At 50.9% G+C, this 13,292-nt stretch overlaps 1 protein-coding gene across 1 annotated transcript; it reads left to right on the forward strand.

Annotated features, from left to right (window-relative positions):
• The first annotated feature begins 8,266 nt into the window (after positions 1–8,266).
• Positions 8,267–10,816, forward strand: LOC120104693. The gene is made up of 2 exons (XM_039116253.1): positions 8,267–9,885; positions 10,372–10,816. Exons 1-2 carry the CDS (start codon positions 8,267–8,269, stop codon positions 10,814–10,816), a joined length of 2,064 nt encoding a protein of 687 aa, XP_038972181.1.
• Positions 10,817–13,292: the final 2,476 nt, after the last annotated feature.

Raw genomic sequence — 13,292 nt, forward strand, 5'->3', positions numbered from 1 at the left:
CAACCATTGTTCTGGTATAATATACTCTGAAAGCACACTGCCAGAAAAGACTTTACCGATGTCCAAATATCTGGAAACTGACATCTAGCTTGCCAAGATAACTCTTTCTGTGCTCCACAGGTAAGATAACCAATAAGTGAAAGCATAAAGAAATGAGACAGAGAATACCTAAAGACACTTTAAGCACAGTCAATTGCTCCAATATTGCATGATATTCAATAGGCAAGAAAAAAGCAATCCAAAAAGTCACTGTTCTCTTTTCCATTCCATCTTGACCAGCTACATATTTCTAACAATGAATGACTTTCCTGTGAAGCCTTGTCCTTACCCTTCCATTTGTCTCCTATATTAGTCCCCATCCTTTTGGCTATATTCAGATACAAAGGATACATTTCCAAACTCTCCATTAAGATCAAGTACTGTTCATAAAAATGTGGGACTCCTTTCGGACAAAAGGAGCCTGGAGGTTGAGAAGACAACGAGGGAGGATGCCCCAGATAAAAAGGTATAGTCCCTTTAACTAATACGCACAAAATCAATAGCCTTGCAGTATACAATTGGAGGTCTAAAGATACTAGTCAATAGTATTCAGATGAATCAGAGGACCATCCAGCAGTCAAACCCAAAGGTATCATGCATGAGTACCAGTTAGTAACTAAACCCAAGAGACTATGCATGAGAATGATAAAACTAATGAATGATGAACCTTGGCAGTAGATGATTCCTTGGACTCCAATTTACTTCTCGAAATATCAGAGACAATTTGAACCATCAAATCATCAGGACAATATAGGTCAGCAAACAACAGCCGCGATAATATGATGGACAGAAACTACATTCCAACAAAAGAATCCCTTCAGCAAAATTTGCAGAACTGCTACCAAAGTAGAGATGAATTTTATCCACAAAAAAATAAAAAAGCTAACCCACTCTCTTGATTGTAGATGACATCTTAATTGTACCACTCTGGAAAGTCATAAACAAATCAAGCTTGCTGACGAGGCAGAAGGCTTGACTACCATAAATTGATAAGATGTGTTGCAAAAAAGTATACTACTTTAATGACAAAGAAATGAATCATAACCTAGAAGAAATCATACTGCCAGTCAATGAACATACCTAACTTAACTGATTAGATCCAAATCACATATCTAACACCATAATGTGAACGCCCATCTTATGTACAAAATAAACATTCAATGTTACCACAAAATAGAGTTTACCTATCACAATCACATGATGCTCCTGCACCAAACAGACATTCAATCACAACCTTGCCGCTGTGCCCCTCCAAAAGCACACTGACCAACCAAAAGAACAATTAAAAGCATGTCAAAACTCCCATGCTTATTGCACCATACAATGGCATAACTCATAAACCAACTTGAATGCCAAAAGAAATTCTTCAAGAACCTAAAAGCGGACGACCATAAATGAGATCCATGAAAGTTTGACAAGGTCCAAGTTCTTGGGAACCGCCCGCTACAAAAAATGTTGCCATCACTACAAGCCCTTGCAGGACTGGAACTGAAGAAACAGTGATCACTATTTGTCCTTAGTAAGCAACCTGGGAAATATATCATTTCATATCTTCCCTACAGAATGAAAAATGTCGCCCCTGAGAACCATATATGAAGCCAAACCATCCACTGTAGCCATATCATTTCATACCTTCACTACAAGATGAAAAACCTCACTCATGACAACCATATATGAAGCCAACCCAATCACAGTAGCATTATCACTAAGGAAAACTGATGACTGGATAAGCATACTGATGAAAGAAACAGAAGGAAAAGAGAACCTCACATACAAGGAAAGGAAATGAAGCACATTGCAACCAACCAAACCCAGAGGTCTTGAGAATTCCCACCATCTGTAGCCTAGCATGCAAACTAAGAGCACAAATCCACTTAGCAATCATAAATAAAACATATCAGACAATAAAGACTAGAAGACAGTAGGTATAACATACACGATACCGAGGGTCGCCTATAAAGAAAGAATATTCGTTGGCAAAACCTCCCTAAAACTGCAACAAAAGCAGAGACTGTAGTTTAGGCTTGCTGATTGGACTGGAAAAACAGATTATTTGATCCACATCAGTATCAAAGATAGGAGACCCCCTGAATTGAGAGGGTTATCTCAAGTCCATGATGAGGAATTCAATGATATAGAAAATAAATAGACCATACCGTACGAGAAATGGCCTACTAACCAAGCCTAAAACTTAACATGCCAAACCTTGAAAGTACACGACTAGTAAGAGTGATACTTAGAAAATCATCAAGTTAAACATACTTCCGGATCAAGTTAAACATACTCCTGCAGTGCTGCAACAGCCACTAGGGAAAAAAATTAATAGAGACAATCCATAGAAGATTAGAAATATTGCTGGAATTTGGACCTGGGGGCGACCGTCGGCTGAGGAGGAGGGAGCTCTGGCGAGAATCGACGAACGACGGTCTGGCTGGCGCGCGACGTCTTCCGGGAAATCTGCAAGAAGCCGGTGGCCGGGGTTTCTGGCACCGGCCCTCCGATGCTTAAATTAGAGGGGGCAAGTGTATGAACGGGAGTAGTCAATATTCAGGGTTTTTTTCTCCTTCCTCTTTCTTTAAAATGGGGAAGTTCCCCTTTCATAGAGGGGGCTGGGTTACCTGTGATGTGACGGGACAAATGGTCTGTAGTACGATTGGGCATGCAGTAGAAATCAATGCTCGATCGTGTGAATCAATGCTGTTACTGTAGGAGATTAGGCCGAAGCTCTCAAGTCATCATGGAGTCATACCATCATTCATAGCCAATCAGATTTTCCGTAAGAGGCTTGATGTCCGTGGACAACAGAAGCCATACGCTTTAATTGTTGAGTAAGCTGAGTGCCTGATGGAGCCATGCGCTTTGATTGTTGAGTAAACTGGACGTCTGCAGGAGCCATACGCTTTGATTGTTGACGAAAGCAAGGCGTGGTTTTTCGGTCGCGCTGCGGGGGATGTGACAACAGCGTGAGTCGGGCGTCTCTGGGTCAGTAGGGCTGCTCGGGCGCTTCTGGGTCGGGGGGTCTACTCGGCGCCTTCAGGTCGGAGGATCCGGTCGGCGCCTCCAGGTCTCCAGGTCGGAGGGTCTGCTCGGCGCCTCCAGGTCTCCAGGTCGGAGGATCTCGCAGTCGTGACGACTTATGTTTTTCCCCTAACAAGAAACACCCTCTGTAAAACCTTCGCTCAATTGCAACCCTTCCATATTGCATTTTAGTATATGATGCCACATTAGTCAAAGATGAAACCATGATACTGTTAGATAAACAAAAGAATCACCAGGCAGTAAAGCCTAAAACAATACATGGGAGCATGCGAATTATAAATGAATAAACAAAACGTATTGACAAAACAAGCCATCCAAGATACTCCCAATTCCTACAAGATCATTGACAGACTGCCTATGATAAGGATTCAACTAGAATAAAGATTGGCAAAAAGTGAGTATGCAAGACTCCCCTAAATCGCTAGGAAGAAGAAAAAGACCCCCACCACCATAGAATTTTGCAAGGCTGAAAAAACTATATGGGCAAATAGTCACTTCACATAGTCCATGTAAGGTCATATCTCCCCTTGTACAACCATATCTTAGCTCCAGCCATATCTTTGTTCTGGAATGTGATGCCACCTTAGTCAATAATCAAATCAAGATATTTATGAAACAAATAAAAAACTTCACCAAGAAATATAGCCCAAAAGAATAACCAGAGCGCACAAAAAGCTAAAATTACTAGCCCAAGAAAATATCTGGACAAAAAGAACCAACTACTCAGTAGTTTCCCCTCTTATAATAACATCTGCAGGAATCTCTAGAACTATCATGAAATCAAACGGACATCATAAAATTTAGAACCTTTTTTATTTTAACCTTTGTGAAGTACCCTTTAGACCAAGTGTTAAGGAAAAACCCAAATCATCCGAAAGATGCTTGATCAGGAGGCGCCCGACATAAGGAAGCCAGCTCGGCCCAGCGCCCGACCAGAAGACGCCGACCAAGCGACGCCCGGACCGGAAGATAAGGGCAACCAGCTCGGCTCGGCATCCGACGAGATGCCGGATTCCGAAACGTCCCACCCACCAGTGTTGGGGAAAAACCCAAATCATCCGGAAGATGCTTGATCAGGAGGCGCCCGACATAAGGAAGCCAGCTCGGCCCGGCGCCCGACCAGAAAACGCCGACCAAGCGATGCCCGGACCGGAAAATAAGGGCAACCAGCTCGGCTCGGCATCCGACCAGATGCCGGATTTCGAAACGCCCCACCCACCAGTGTTGGGAAAAAACCCAAATCATCCAGAAGATGCTTGATCAGGAGGCGCCCGACTCAAGGAAGCCAGCTCGGCCCAGCGCCCGACCAGAAGGCGCCGACCAAGCGACGCCCGGGCCGGAGGCACCCGACTTAACGGCAACCAGCTCAGCCCAGCGCCCGATTACGAGGCGCTCGACTTAGGGCAGCCGGCTCGGGTCGGCGCCCGACCAGAAGGCGCCGACCAAGCGACGCCCAGACCGGAGGATAAGGGCAACCAGCTCGGCTCGGCATCCGACCAGATGCCGGATTTCGAAACATCCCACCCAAGTATTCGGCCTCGGCCTAACCCCTTTCAGGAGCCTAACTCCAGACACTCAAGTCTCCATATCGTACTACCGCCAAACCATTAATGCGCATGGCCTCTGCAGGCCTCCGGCGTACTCAACCTTTAATGTGCATGGCCTCTGCAGGCCTCCGGCGCACTCAACCTTTAACGCGCGTGGCCTTAGTAGGCCTCCGGCGTGCTCAATCATTAATGAGCATGGCTTAAGATGATCTCCGGACCACTCGACTATCAAAGCGTATGACCTCTTCTGATCTCCGGTTCACTCAACAATCAATGCGCTTGTTATCTACGGACCGCAAGCCCTCCTCGGCAGGCAGTTGAACCACTCCACCACGTTTGATCTCCCACGACGCTATTAATGCACATGATTGTACTCAATTATAACAAAGAGGACAATCTGCCCCGTCACTTCACAGGTAATATAATATCCCTCTATAAAAGGAGAACTCCTCCATCCTGGGGGGGTTGGACACTGAAACCCGAAAAAAAACATCTTTCTCTTTTCTTCCCATATTTGCCCCCTCTGACTTAAGCATCGGAGGGCCGGGGCCGGAAACCCCGGCCACTGGCTTTTTGCAGACCCCCCACGGAGGACGCCGCCCGCCAGTGTCCGCCGGAGCTCCTCCTTCTCAGCTAAGTGGTCGCCCCCGGGTCTAATTTCCAGCAACAGTTGGCGCTAGAGAAAGGGCCCGAGTTGCAACTATGAAGTTGAGAAGTAAAGGAGTTTCCAATACCTCCCGGCGTCTCCCGCCAAGTTCTGGACACTCTGTCCAGAATTCACCGTCCCCGGCTGATCCAGTTCCTCAAGTTCAGCCGAAGCAGTTCAACACCCTTGTGCAGTAGGTCCAAGCCTTGGCCGTGGCTGTCCAAGGCCTGCAGCGCGAGGGAGCCCTACCTGCGCCGCTCCCGCATGCCCAGGTCCAGTCAGTACTCCCTCCGAACGGACCAGTGCCTCAGAGCCAGAGTCCCCGTGGCTCTTCAAGGGCCAATAATGAAGAGCAGTGCTATCGCCAAGACTCAGTCCGAGCGTCTCCCCGGAGGGAGTTCCCAGGGAGAAGCATAGATCGAAGGCCACAACCCTCGGAGGCCGAGTCGGCCCCGGACCGCCGCGAGCCGGAACAGACTACTGTGGCAATCCCCCGGGCGGGGGAGCTCGACAAGAAAGTCGAGAATCTCGAGCACCAGATTGAGGCGCTTCACAGCAGGAAGGCGAGGCACGAAGGGGACTTTGAATTTACCACCAAGTCCCCCTTCTCCCACCAGATCGAGGATGAGCCGGTCCCACCGAGGTTCAAGATGCTTCAAGTGGAGCCCTACAACGGAACTACCGACCCCCTCGACCATTTGGAGAGTTACCGAGCTCTCATAGCACTGCAAGGGTCCTCGGAGGCTGTGCTCTGCAAGGCCTTCTCAGCGACTCTCTGGGGCACAGCTCGGCTCTGGTTTTCCGGACTGAAGCCGAACACAGTACCCTCTTTCGAGCAGCTCGATAGGCAGTTCGCCACCAATTTCGCTGCCGGCCGGCACCAGCGGCAAACATCGGACTCTCTCCTGGATATCAAGCAGAAGGAGGGGGAATCTCTCAGGGAGTATCTCGACCACTTCACCGCCGCAACATGGGAGATCCGCGAGCTCGACCAGTCAATAGCCATGTCGGCACTAAAGACTGGGGCTCGCTCCTACAGATTTCTCTTTTCTATTGAAAGAAGCTTCCCCGCTGACTTCACCGAAATGTTGGCCCGAGCCCAGAAATATGCAAAGGCTGAGGAAGCTATCGCCTCCAGGCGGGGTGCAACCGAGCTGGCTTCAAAGAAGCAGAAGAAGCGCCGCGAGGAGCGCGGCCGCCAGAGAAGCCGATCCCCCCGCCGTGAGAAGAATCTTCCTCGATTGAGGAGCTCGCCTCGACAGCGGGGACAGCTTCGACCGAGGTCCCCGCTACGACCTCAGATGCATTCGGGGAAGTACGAAAACTACACCCCCATCAACGCACCCCGGACCGAGATTCTGATGGAGATTGAAGGTCGGGACTTTTTCCGACCTCCGCCTCCTATGCGGGATACAGAAGTCCCGCGCAACCCCAGGAAGTATTGTCGCTTCCTCCGAGACCACGGGTACGACACGGAGGACTGTTTCTAGCTCCGAGATGAGATCGAGGCGCTTATTCGCCGCGGGGTACTCAATCAGTTTGTAAGGAACCGACGTGAGGAAAGGAGGCCAGTGGAAAACGTCGTGCTGCCCGAAAATCCGAATGACAACAGGCTCATCGTCGGCATCATCAATGTCATTGGAGGAGGAAGCCCGGCTGAAGACTTAGCCGAGGGAAGGACCTCTACGAAGCGCCCGCGCACCTCCGAAACTATCTCATTCTCGGAGGAGGACTTAGAAGGAGTTGAGACTCCTCACGACGACGCTGTGGTCATATCCATGTTGTAAATAAGTTTCATGTAAAGCGGGTCTTAGTTGATAATGGAAGCTCAGCAAATATTTTGTATTACCAAGCCTACCAAAGAATGGGTTTGGCGGAAAGCCAGCTTCGAAGAGTAAATGCCCCGCTGGTCGGGTTTACCGGGGATTCGGTCCCGGTTGAAGGTGAGGTCAGCCTTCTAGTAACGGTTGGTCTCGCCCCCCGAGAAAACACTATGAGGACGGACTTTCTCGTGGTCCGCTTGCCTTCGGCTTACAATGTTATCCTCGGACGACCGGGGCTAAATGCCCTCCGAGCTATAGTCTCGACCTACCACTTGCTCCTGCGGTTCCCTACTAACCAAGGAGTGGGCGAGGTCCGCGGAGATCAGACGGTGGCCAAGCGGTGCTACGTGGCGACCCACGAAGCAAAGCGATCAGCCGAAGCACCAAGCCAGCCAGAGCTACTGGCCAAGGCATCGACCCAAGCAGCGGGTCACATGCTGCCCATCGAAATCTTGGACATGCGGGACGACCCTTGGAAAAAATGGGTAGAGCCTGGTGAGCTTCTTACCCAAATCCCTTTACTAGAAAGTTTCCCGGAACTAACCGTACAGGTCGGCTCCGGCTTAAGTTCCTGCAAAAGAGAGCGTCTGATCGAATTCCTTCGAGCCAACATGGACGTCTTTGCCTGGTCGCCCGCTGACATGCCGGAAATCAACCCCGAGGTTATGATCCACCAGCTTCAGGTGAAACCAACCAGCAGACCCGTAAGGCAAAAGAAGCGGGGATCCGCCCCGGAACGACAGCGAGCAGCGGCCGAGGAAGTGGACAGACTCCTCGAGGCCGGCTTCATCCGGGAGGTCTCCTATCCGGACTGGCTCACCAACGTGGTCCTTGTGAAGAAAGCCAATGGAAAATGGCGTATGTGCGTGGACTACACCGACTTGAACAAGGCCTGCCCGAAGGATAGCTTCTCCCTTCCGAGCATCGATCAGCTCGTGGATTCTACTTCAGGGCATCAACTCTTGACCTTCATGGACGTCTTTTCGGGATACAATCAAATCCGAATGGCGCTAGAAGATGAGGAGAAGACAGCTTTCATCACCGACAATGGCATCTATTGCTACAAGGTGATGCCGTTCGGGTTGAAGAATGCAGGAGCCACATACCAAAGGTTGGTCAGCCAAATCTTCAAGGACCAGATAGGCCGAAACATGGAAGTCTATGTGGATGACATGCTGGTAAAAGGCCGGACAGCCGAGTACCACGTGGCTGACCTCAATGAAACATTCTTCAAGCTCAGAAAGTACCAAATGAAGCTCAACCCGGCTAAGTGTGCGTTCGGAGTCACCTCAAGTAAATTTCTGGGCTTCATAGTGACCCAGCATGGAGTCGAAGCTAACACCGAGAAGATCCGGGCGCTGCAGGAGATGGTACTACCAAAGACGGTCAAGGAGGTACAGCGACTCACCGGACGGATCGCAGCCCTGGGGAGATTTGTCTCCAGGTCGGCCGAGCGATGCCTCCCATTCTTCAGGATTCTCAAGCGACCGAAGGACTTCTTGTGGTCGGAGGAGTGCCAACAAGCTTTTGAAGAGCTTAGATGCCTTCTCGCCTCTCCGCCGCTGCTTACCAAACCTCAGCAGGGCGAGCTTCTCTACCTGTACTTAGCAGTCTCCCCGGTTGCAGTGAGCTCAGTCCTAGTCCGGGAGGAGAACAAGCTTCAAAAGCCTGTCTACTATGCCAACCGGGTTCTCAGAGATGCTGAGATCCGATATTCTAAACTGGAGAAAACAATTTTCACCCTAATCATCTCAGCTCGGAGACTCCGACCCTACTTCCAAACCCACACAGCAGCCATACTGACCGACCAACCAATGAAGCAGATTCTACAGTGGTCAGACCGTGCCGGGAGAATTGCTAAATGGGCAGTTGAGCTCGGAGAGTTCGATCTCGAATACCGCCTAAGGCCGGCAATCAAAGCTCAGGCGCTCGCTGATTTTATCGTGGAGTGCACTTTGCCAGACGACCCCGAGTACCCACTCATATCAACGGAGGAAACCCCGAAGCCACCCTGGGTCCTATATGTGGACGGCTCCTCGACCTCGGGGGATAGCGGAGCGGGACTCATCCTCACCAGCCCGGATGGGATAGTTGCTGAGCAGGCCCTACGCCTTGAATTCTCCGCCTCGAACAATGAGGCGGAATATGAGGCACTCATTGCTGGGCTCAAATTGGCAAAGGAGCTGAAGGTCGAAGACCTAAAAGTCTACAGTGACTCCCAGCTGGTTGTGAGCCAGGTCCTGGGGAATTTTGAAGCAAAGGAGCCCTCAATGCAGAAATATCTTCAAAAGGTGCGGGAACTCATATCCGCCCTGGACGCCTTCAACATTCAGCATATCCCCAGAATGGAGAACCTCAGGGCTGACCTGTTGTCAAAGTTGGCGACCTCTCGCATGAGTGAGCTCCCTAAGGCGACGGTGCTCGAATATCTCCAGACACCTAGCACAGAAGAGCCTGAGCCAGCCATGTGCATAGACACCGAGCCGAGCTGGATAGATGAGCTTGTCAACTATCTACAAAGTGAGGTCCTCCCCGATGATGAACTCGAATCTCGCCGGATCAGGCGCCAAGCTTCCCGATTCATACTATATGAAGGCAAGCTCTACCGAAAGTCATTCACCTCTCCTCTCCTCAGGTGCCTCCGCCCATCGGAAGCGGACTATGCTATGCGAGAGGTTCATGAAGGGATATGCGGGAACCATCTGGGAGGCCGAGCACTGGCTCATAAAATTTTGCGCCAAGGATACTTTTGGCCTACACTCCAGAAGGACGCAATAGATTTTGTCCGAAGGTGCGACCGATGCCAGCAAAATGCCAATATTCAGCGCCGGCCTTCGGCCTCACTAACCTCGATCGGTGCGCCTTGGCCATTTGCCCAGTGGGGCATCGATATCCTGGGCCCATTCCCCCTGGCGACCGGGAAGAAAAAATTTCTGGTCGTCTCCATCGACTACTTCACCAAATGGGTCGAAGCTGAATCAGTGGCCAGGATCACCGAGCAAAAAATGCGGAACTTCGTCTGGAAGTCGATCATTTGTAGATTTGGACTTTTCCGCATCCTTATATCTGATAACGGTCGTCAGTTTGACAACGTCCGTTTCAGAGAATTCTGCTCCGAGCTCGGCATCGACCACCGCTTCACCTCAGTTGCTCACCCTCGGACAAATGGAGAAACTGAGGTAACGAACCGTACCATCCTCCAAGGACTCAAAGCCAGGCTGGACCGATCCAAGGGGCAATGGGTTGAAGACCTTTACAATGTCGTATGGGCCTACAGAACAATATTCCGGCTCCCCACTAGCGAGACCCCCTTTAACCTGGCATACGGAATGGAAGCTATCATTCCTCTGGAAATCGGGCTCCCCTCCCCAAGGGTCGAGCACTACAACGCAGCCTCCAACTCCTCCCAACTTAGAGGGAACCTGGACCTCGTCGAGGAGACTAGGGAGGCGGCCCGAGTTCGTACGGCAAGATACCAACGGAAGACAGCACAATACTACAACTCCAGAGTAAAAGCCAAGCTCTTCAAGGTGGGAGATCTCGTCCTCAGGAGGGCCGAGACTTCTCAGACCACCGAGCAGGGGAAACGAGCCCCAAACTGGGAAGGACCTTACAGAATCACGCGAGTACAGCGGCCTGGAGCTTACAAGTTGGAAACCCTTAAGGGGACTTCTATCCCTCGAAGTTGGAACTCCGAGAACCTTTGGATGTACTACCAATGATCCCTTCTGGGATCGTCGACAAATAGGAATGCAATTTTGCCTCCATTTATGAAGATTTGCTTATGGTTCTCTATTAATTATCTCATACTCCTGACACTGGGACACTCATAAATCCTAGGACATTCCGGCCAAGCTCGGATGACCGACAAAGCTCGGATGACCGACAGCTCGAATGCCTCGACAAAGTTCGGGATGCCCCGTGAGTCGACCGTAGAGTCTCAAACTTCCTCGACCTCGGAAAGCATCGCAGGTCGACAGTGCATTCCCAGACCCTTCGACCTTGCGCACGATGCCTCGACAAAGTTCGGGATGCCCCGTGAGTCGACCATAGAGTCTCAAAACTCCCTTAACCTTGGAAAGCGTTGCAGGTCGACAGTGCGTTCCCAGACCCCTCGACCTTGCGCATGATGCCTTAACAAAGTTCGGGATGCCCCATGAGTCGACCGTAGAGTCTCAAACTTTCTCGACCTCGAAAAGCGTCGCAGGTCGACAGTGCGTTCCCAGACCCCTCGATCTTGCGCACGACACCTCGACAAAGTTCGGGATGCCTCGACAGAGTTCGGGATGCTCCGTGAGTCGACCGTAGAGTCTCAAACTCCCTCGACCTCGGGATGTGCCACCAGATCGACAGCAAGCTCGAGCATCCTCAGCCTCACTCATCCCTCAGCAAAAACCAGGATTTCCCGTGTCGGTGACGGTTTTCCCCGACCGCGGAAAGATTGGCAAGAACTGGGACCTTCACGGGCCCTCCAATCTGCAGAAGACATCACCTACGGAAGCGGGTTATATGCTAAAGAATACCCCTTGGAGACGATCACAGAGCGGACTCGGCTCTCAACCTGAAGTGCTCGGCTCCGATGGTGCGGAAGGTACTTCTCACCTAGCACCTACATTGTTGCATTTACTTTATGCACCAGGACGGTCGACAAAATCTCGGTCGAGCTCAGGATCCCCCCAACCAAGGGCAAGATTCCCTACTGAGCCAAATACAAGCCGAAGAACGAAGATGGAGCAGGCTACGCCTTGGCGCAGGGCTTTGACCAAAGCGCCGCCTCGTTCTCCCATGGATGACATTGCATACGGATGCGTCTGTCTCCAGGCCAAAGAACGCCTCTAAGAGCTGACTGCAGAGCAGAATCAGCTGACCGCAAAGCGGATTTCCAACAGTGAGAAAGGTACTCCTCACTCAGCACCTATGCTATTGCGTTCATTTGCTTACGCTATAATGTTCAACAAAATCCCGACTGAGCTCGGAACCCCCCCCCCCCCCCCCCCCCCGACCAAGGTTGAGAGGTCCGTCTGATGTCTGCCTGAGCCAACTGCAAGCCAAGGTCTACTCAACCTTAGGCATGTCTTCACCGCTAGCTTACAGGCTGATCTATGCAGATCCCTGAATAAAGACACCGCCGATCTTAGATATCGGTCTAGGCTGGTGCCTACTTGCGGCGACAACCTCAAGCCTAGATATTCTAACCAAGCCCAGCAAACCGAGTCGTTGTATTTCGGTTCTGCTAGCTAGTACGCAAAACCGGATTTGGGGTTAATTATCGCGAAAGCCTTCGCAACGCCCAAACTCTGGTTCACAATCCCATCGGGGACCGACTTTGAAACTTCTGCGAGCCTATACCCGTAAAGCCGAGCCTAAAGACTCGGCCAAGGCCTCCCGAGAGGTTAACCCCTCCAAGGGAAAAAGACCGAGCTCGACGCTCCAAAAATTTGGATCCAGGTTCAAGAGCTCGGCAGAATTTGATTCCGAGCTCAAGGGCTCGGCAAGATTCGAGTCCGAGCTCCGGCCAAAGCACGAACCCGAGCTCAAAAACAATTAAAGCTCGGAACGGATTCCTATCAGACCTAAGTTCGGAACATTCCCTAATGGGCCTATGCTTACCGAGCCCGGAAACTTGTTGAAGGGAACTAAATCCAACTGATCAAAAACCTACTCACATAGAAGAAAAAGACAGAATAGGCGCAAATTTAGAATGAACTTAGAAAAGAGACTTTCATTGATGAAAGCCCGAAGGCTAAGTACAAAACTCAGATTCGGTCGTACACTTTTAGGGGCCGACCTTCCTTACAAAAGAACGAACAAAGAAACGAAGAGGGTAAACCCCAAGAGGAGGGCACTGCTCATTGGTCGTCCGCAGCCGTCGCCTCGGCCTGGGTCACGTCAGCAGCTTGTGGGGCAGCGTCAGAAGCTCCTTCGATCGCCGAAACTTCACCCTCCTTGGCCGTCGGGGCTTCGGCCCCGTCCGGGTCTTCGGGCGCGTTGAGCCCCTCGACCCCTGCTCCGGGTCGGAGTAGATTGAGGTCGAACTCGGGGCAGAGCTGCCTCAGCTAATTTCGAAAGTCGTTAAAGCTGCGGATGAGCCCATCCACAGCCTCCTCCTCTTCCGATTCTTGGAAGAGTTGGACCGCCCTTTTTGCCTCCTCTTGGGCCTTGGGGTGAACCTCCTTCACCTCCTGCTCGCGGATAGCA

The sequence above is a fragment of the Phoenix dactylifera genome, unplaced genomic scaffold (assembly GCF_009389715.1).
Source record: "Phoenix dactylifera cultivar Barhee BC4 unplaced genomic scaffold, palm_55x_up_171113_PBpolish2nd_filt_p 000076F, whole genome shotgun sequence".
NCBI classification, from domain to species: domain Eukaryota; kingdom Viridiplantae; phylum Streptophyta; class Magnoliopsida; order Arecales; family Arecaceae; genus Phoenix; species Phoenix dactylifera.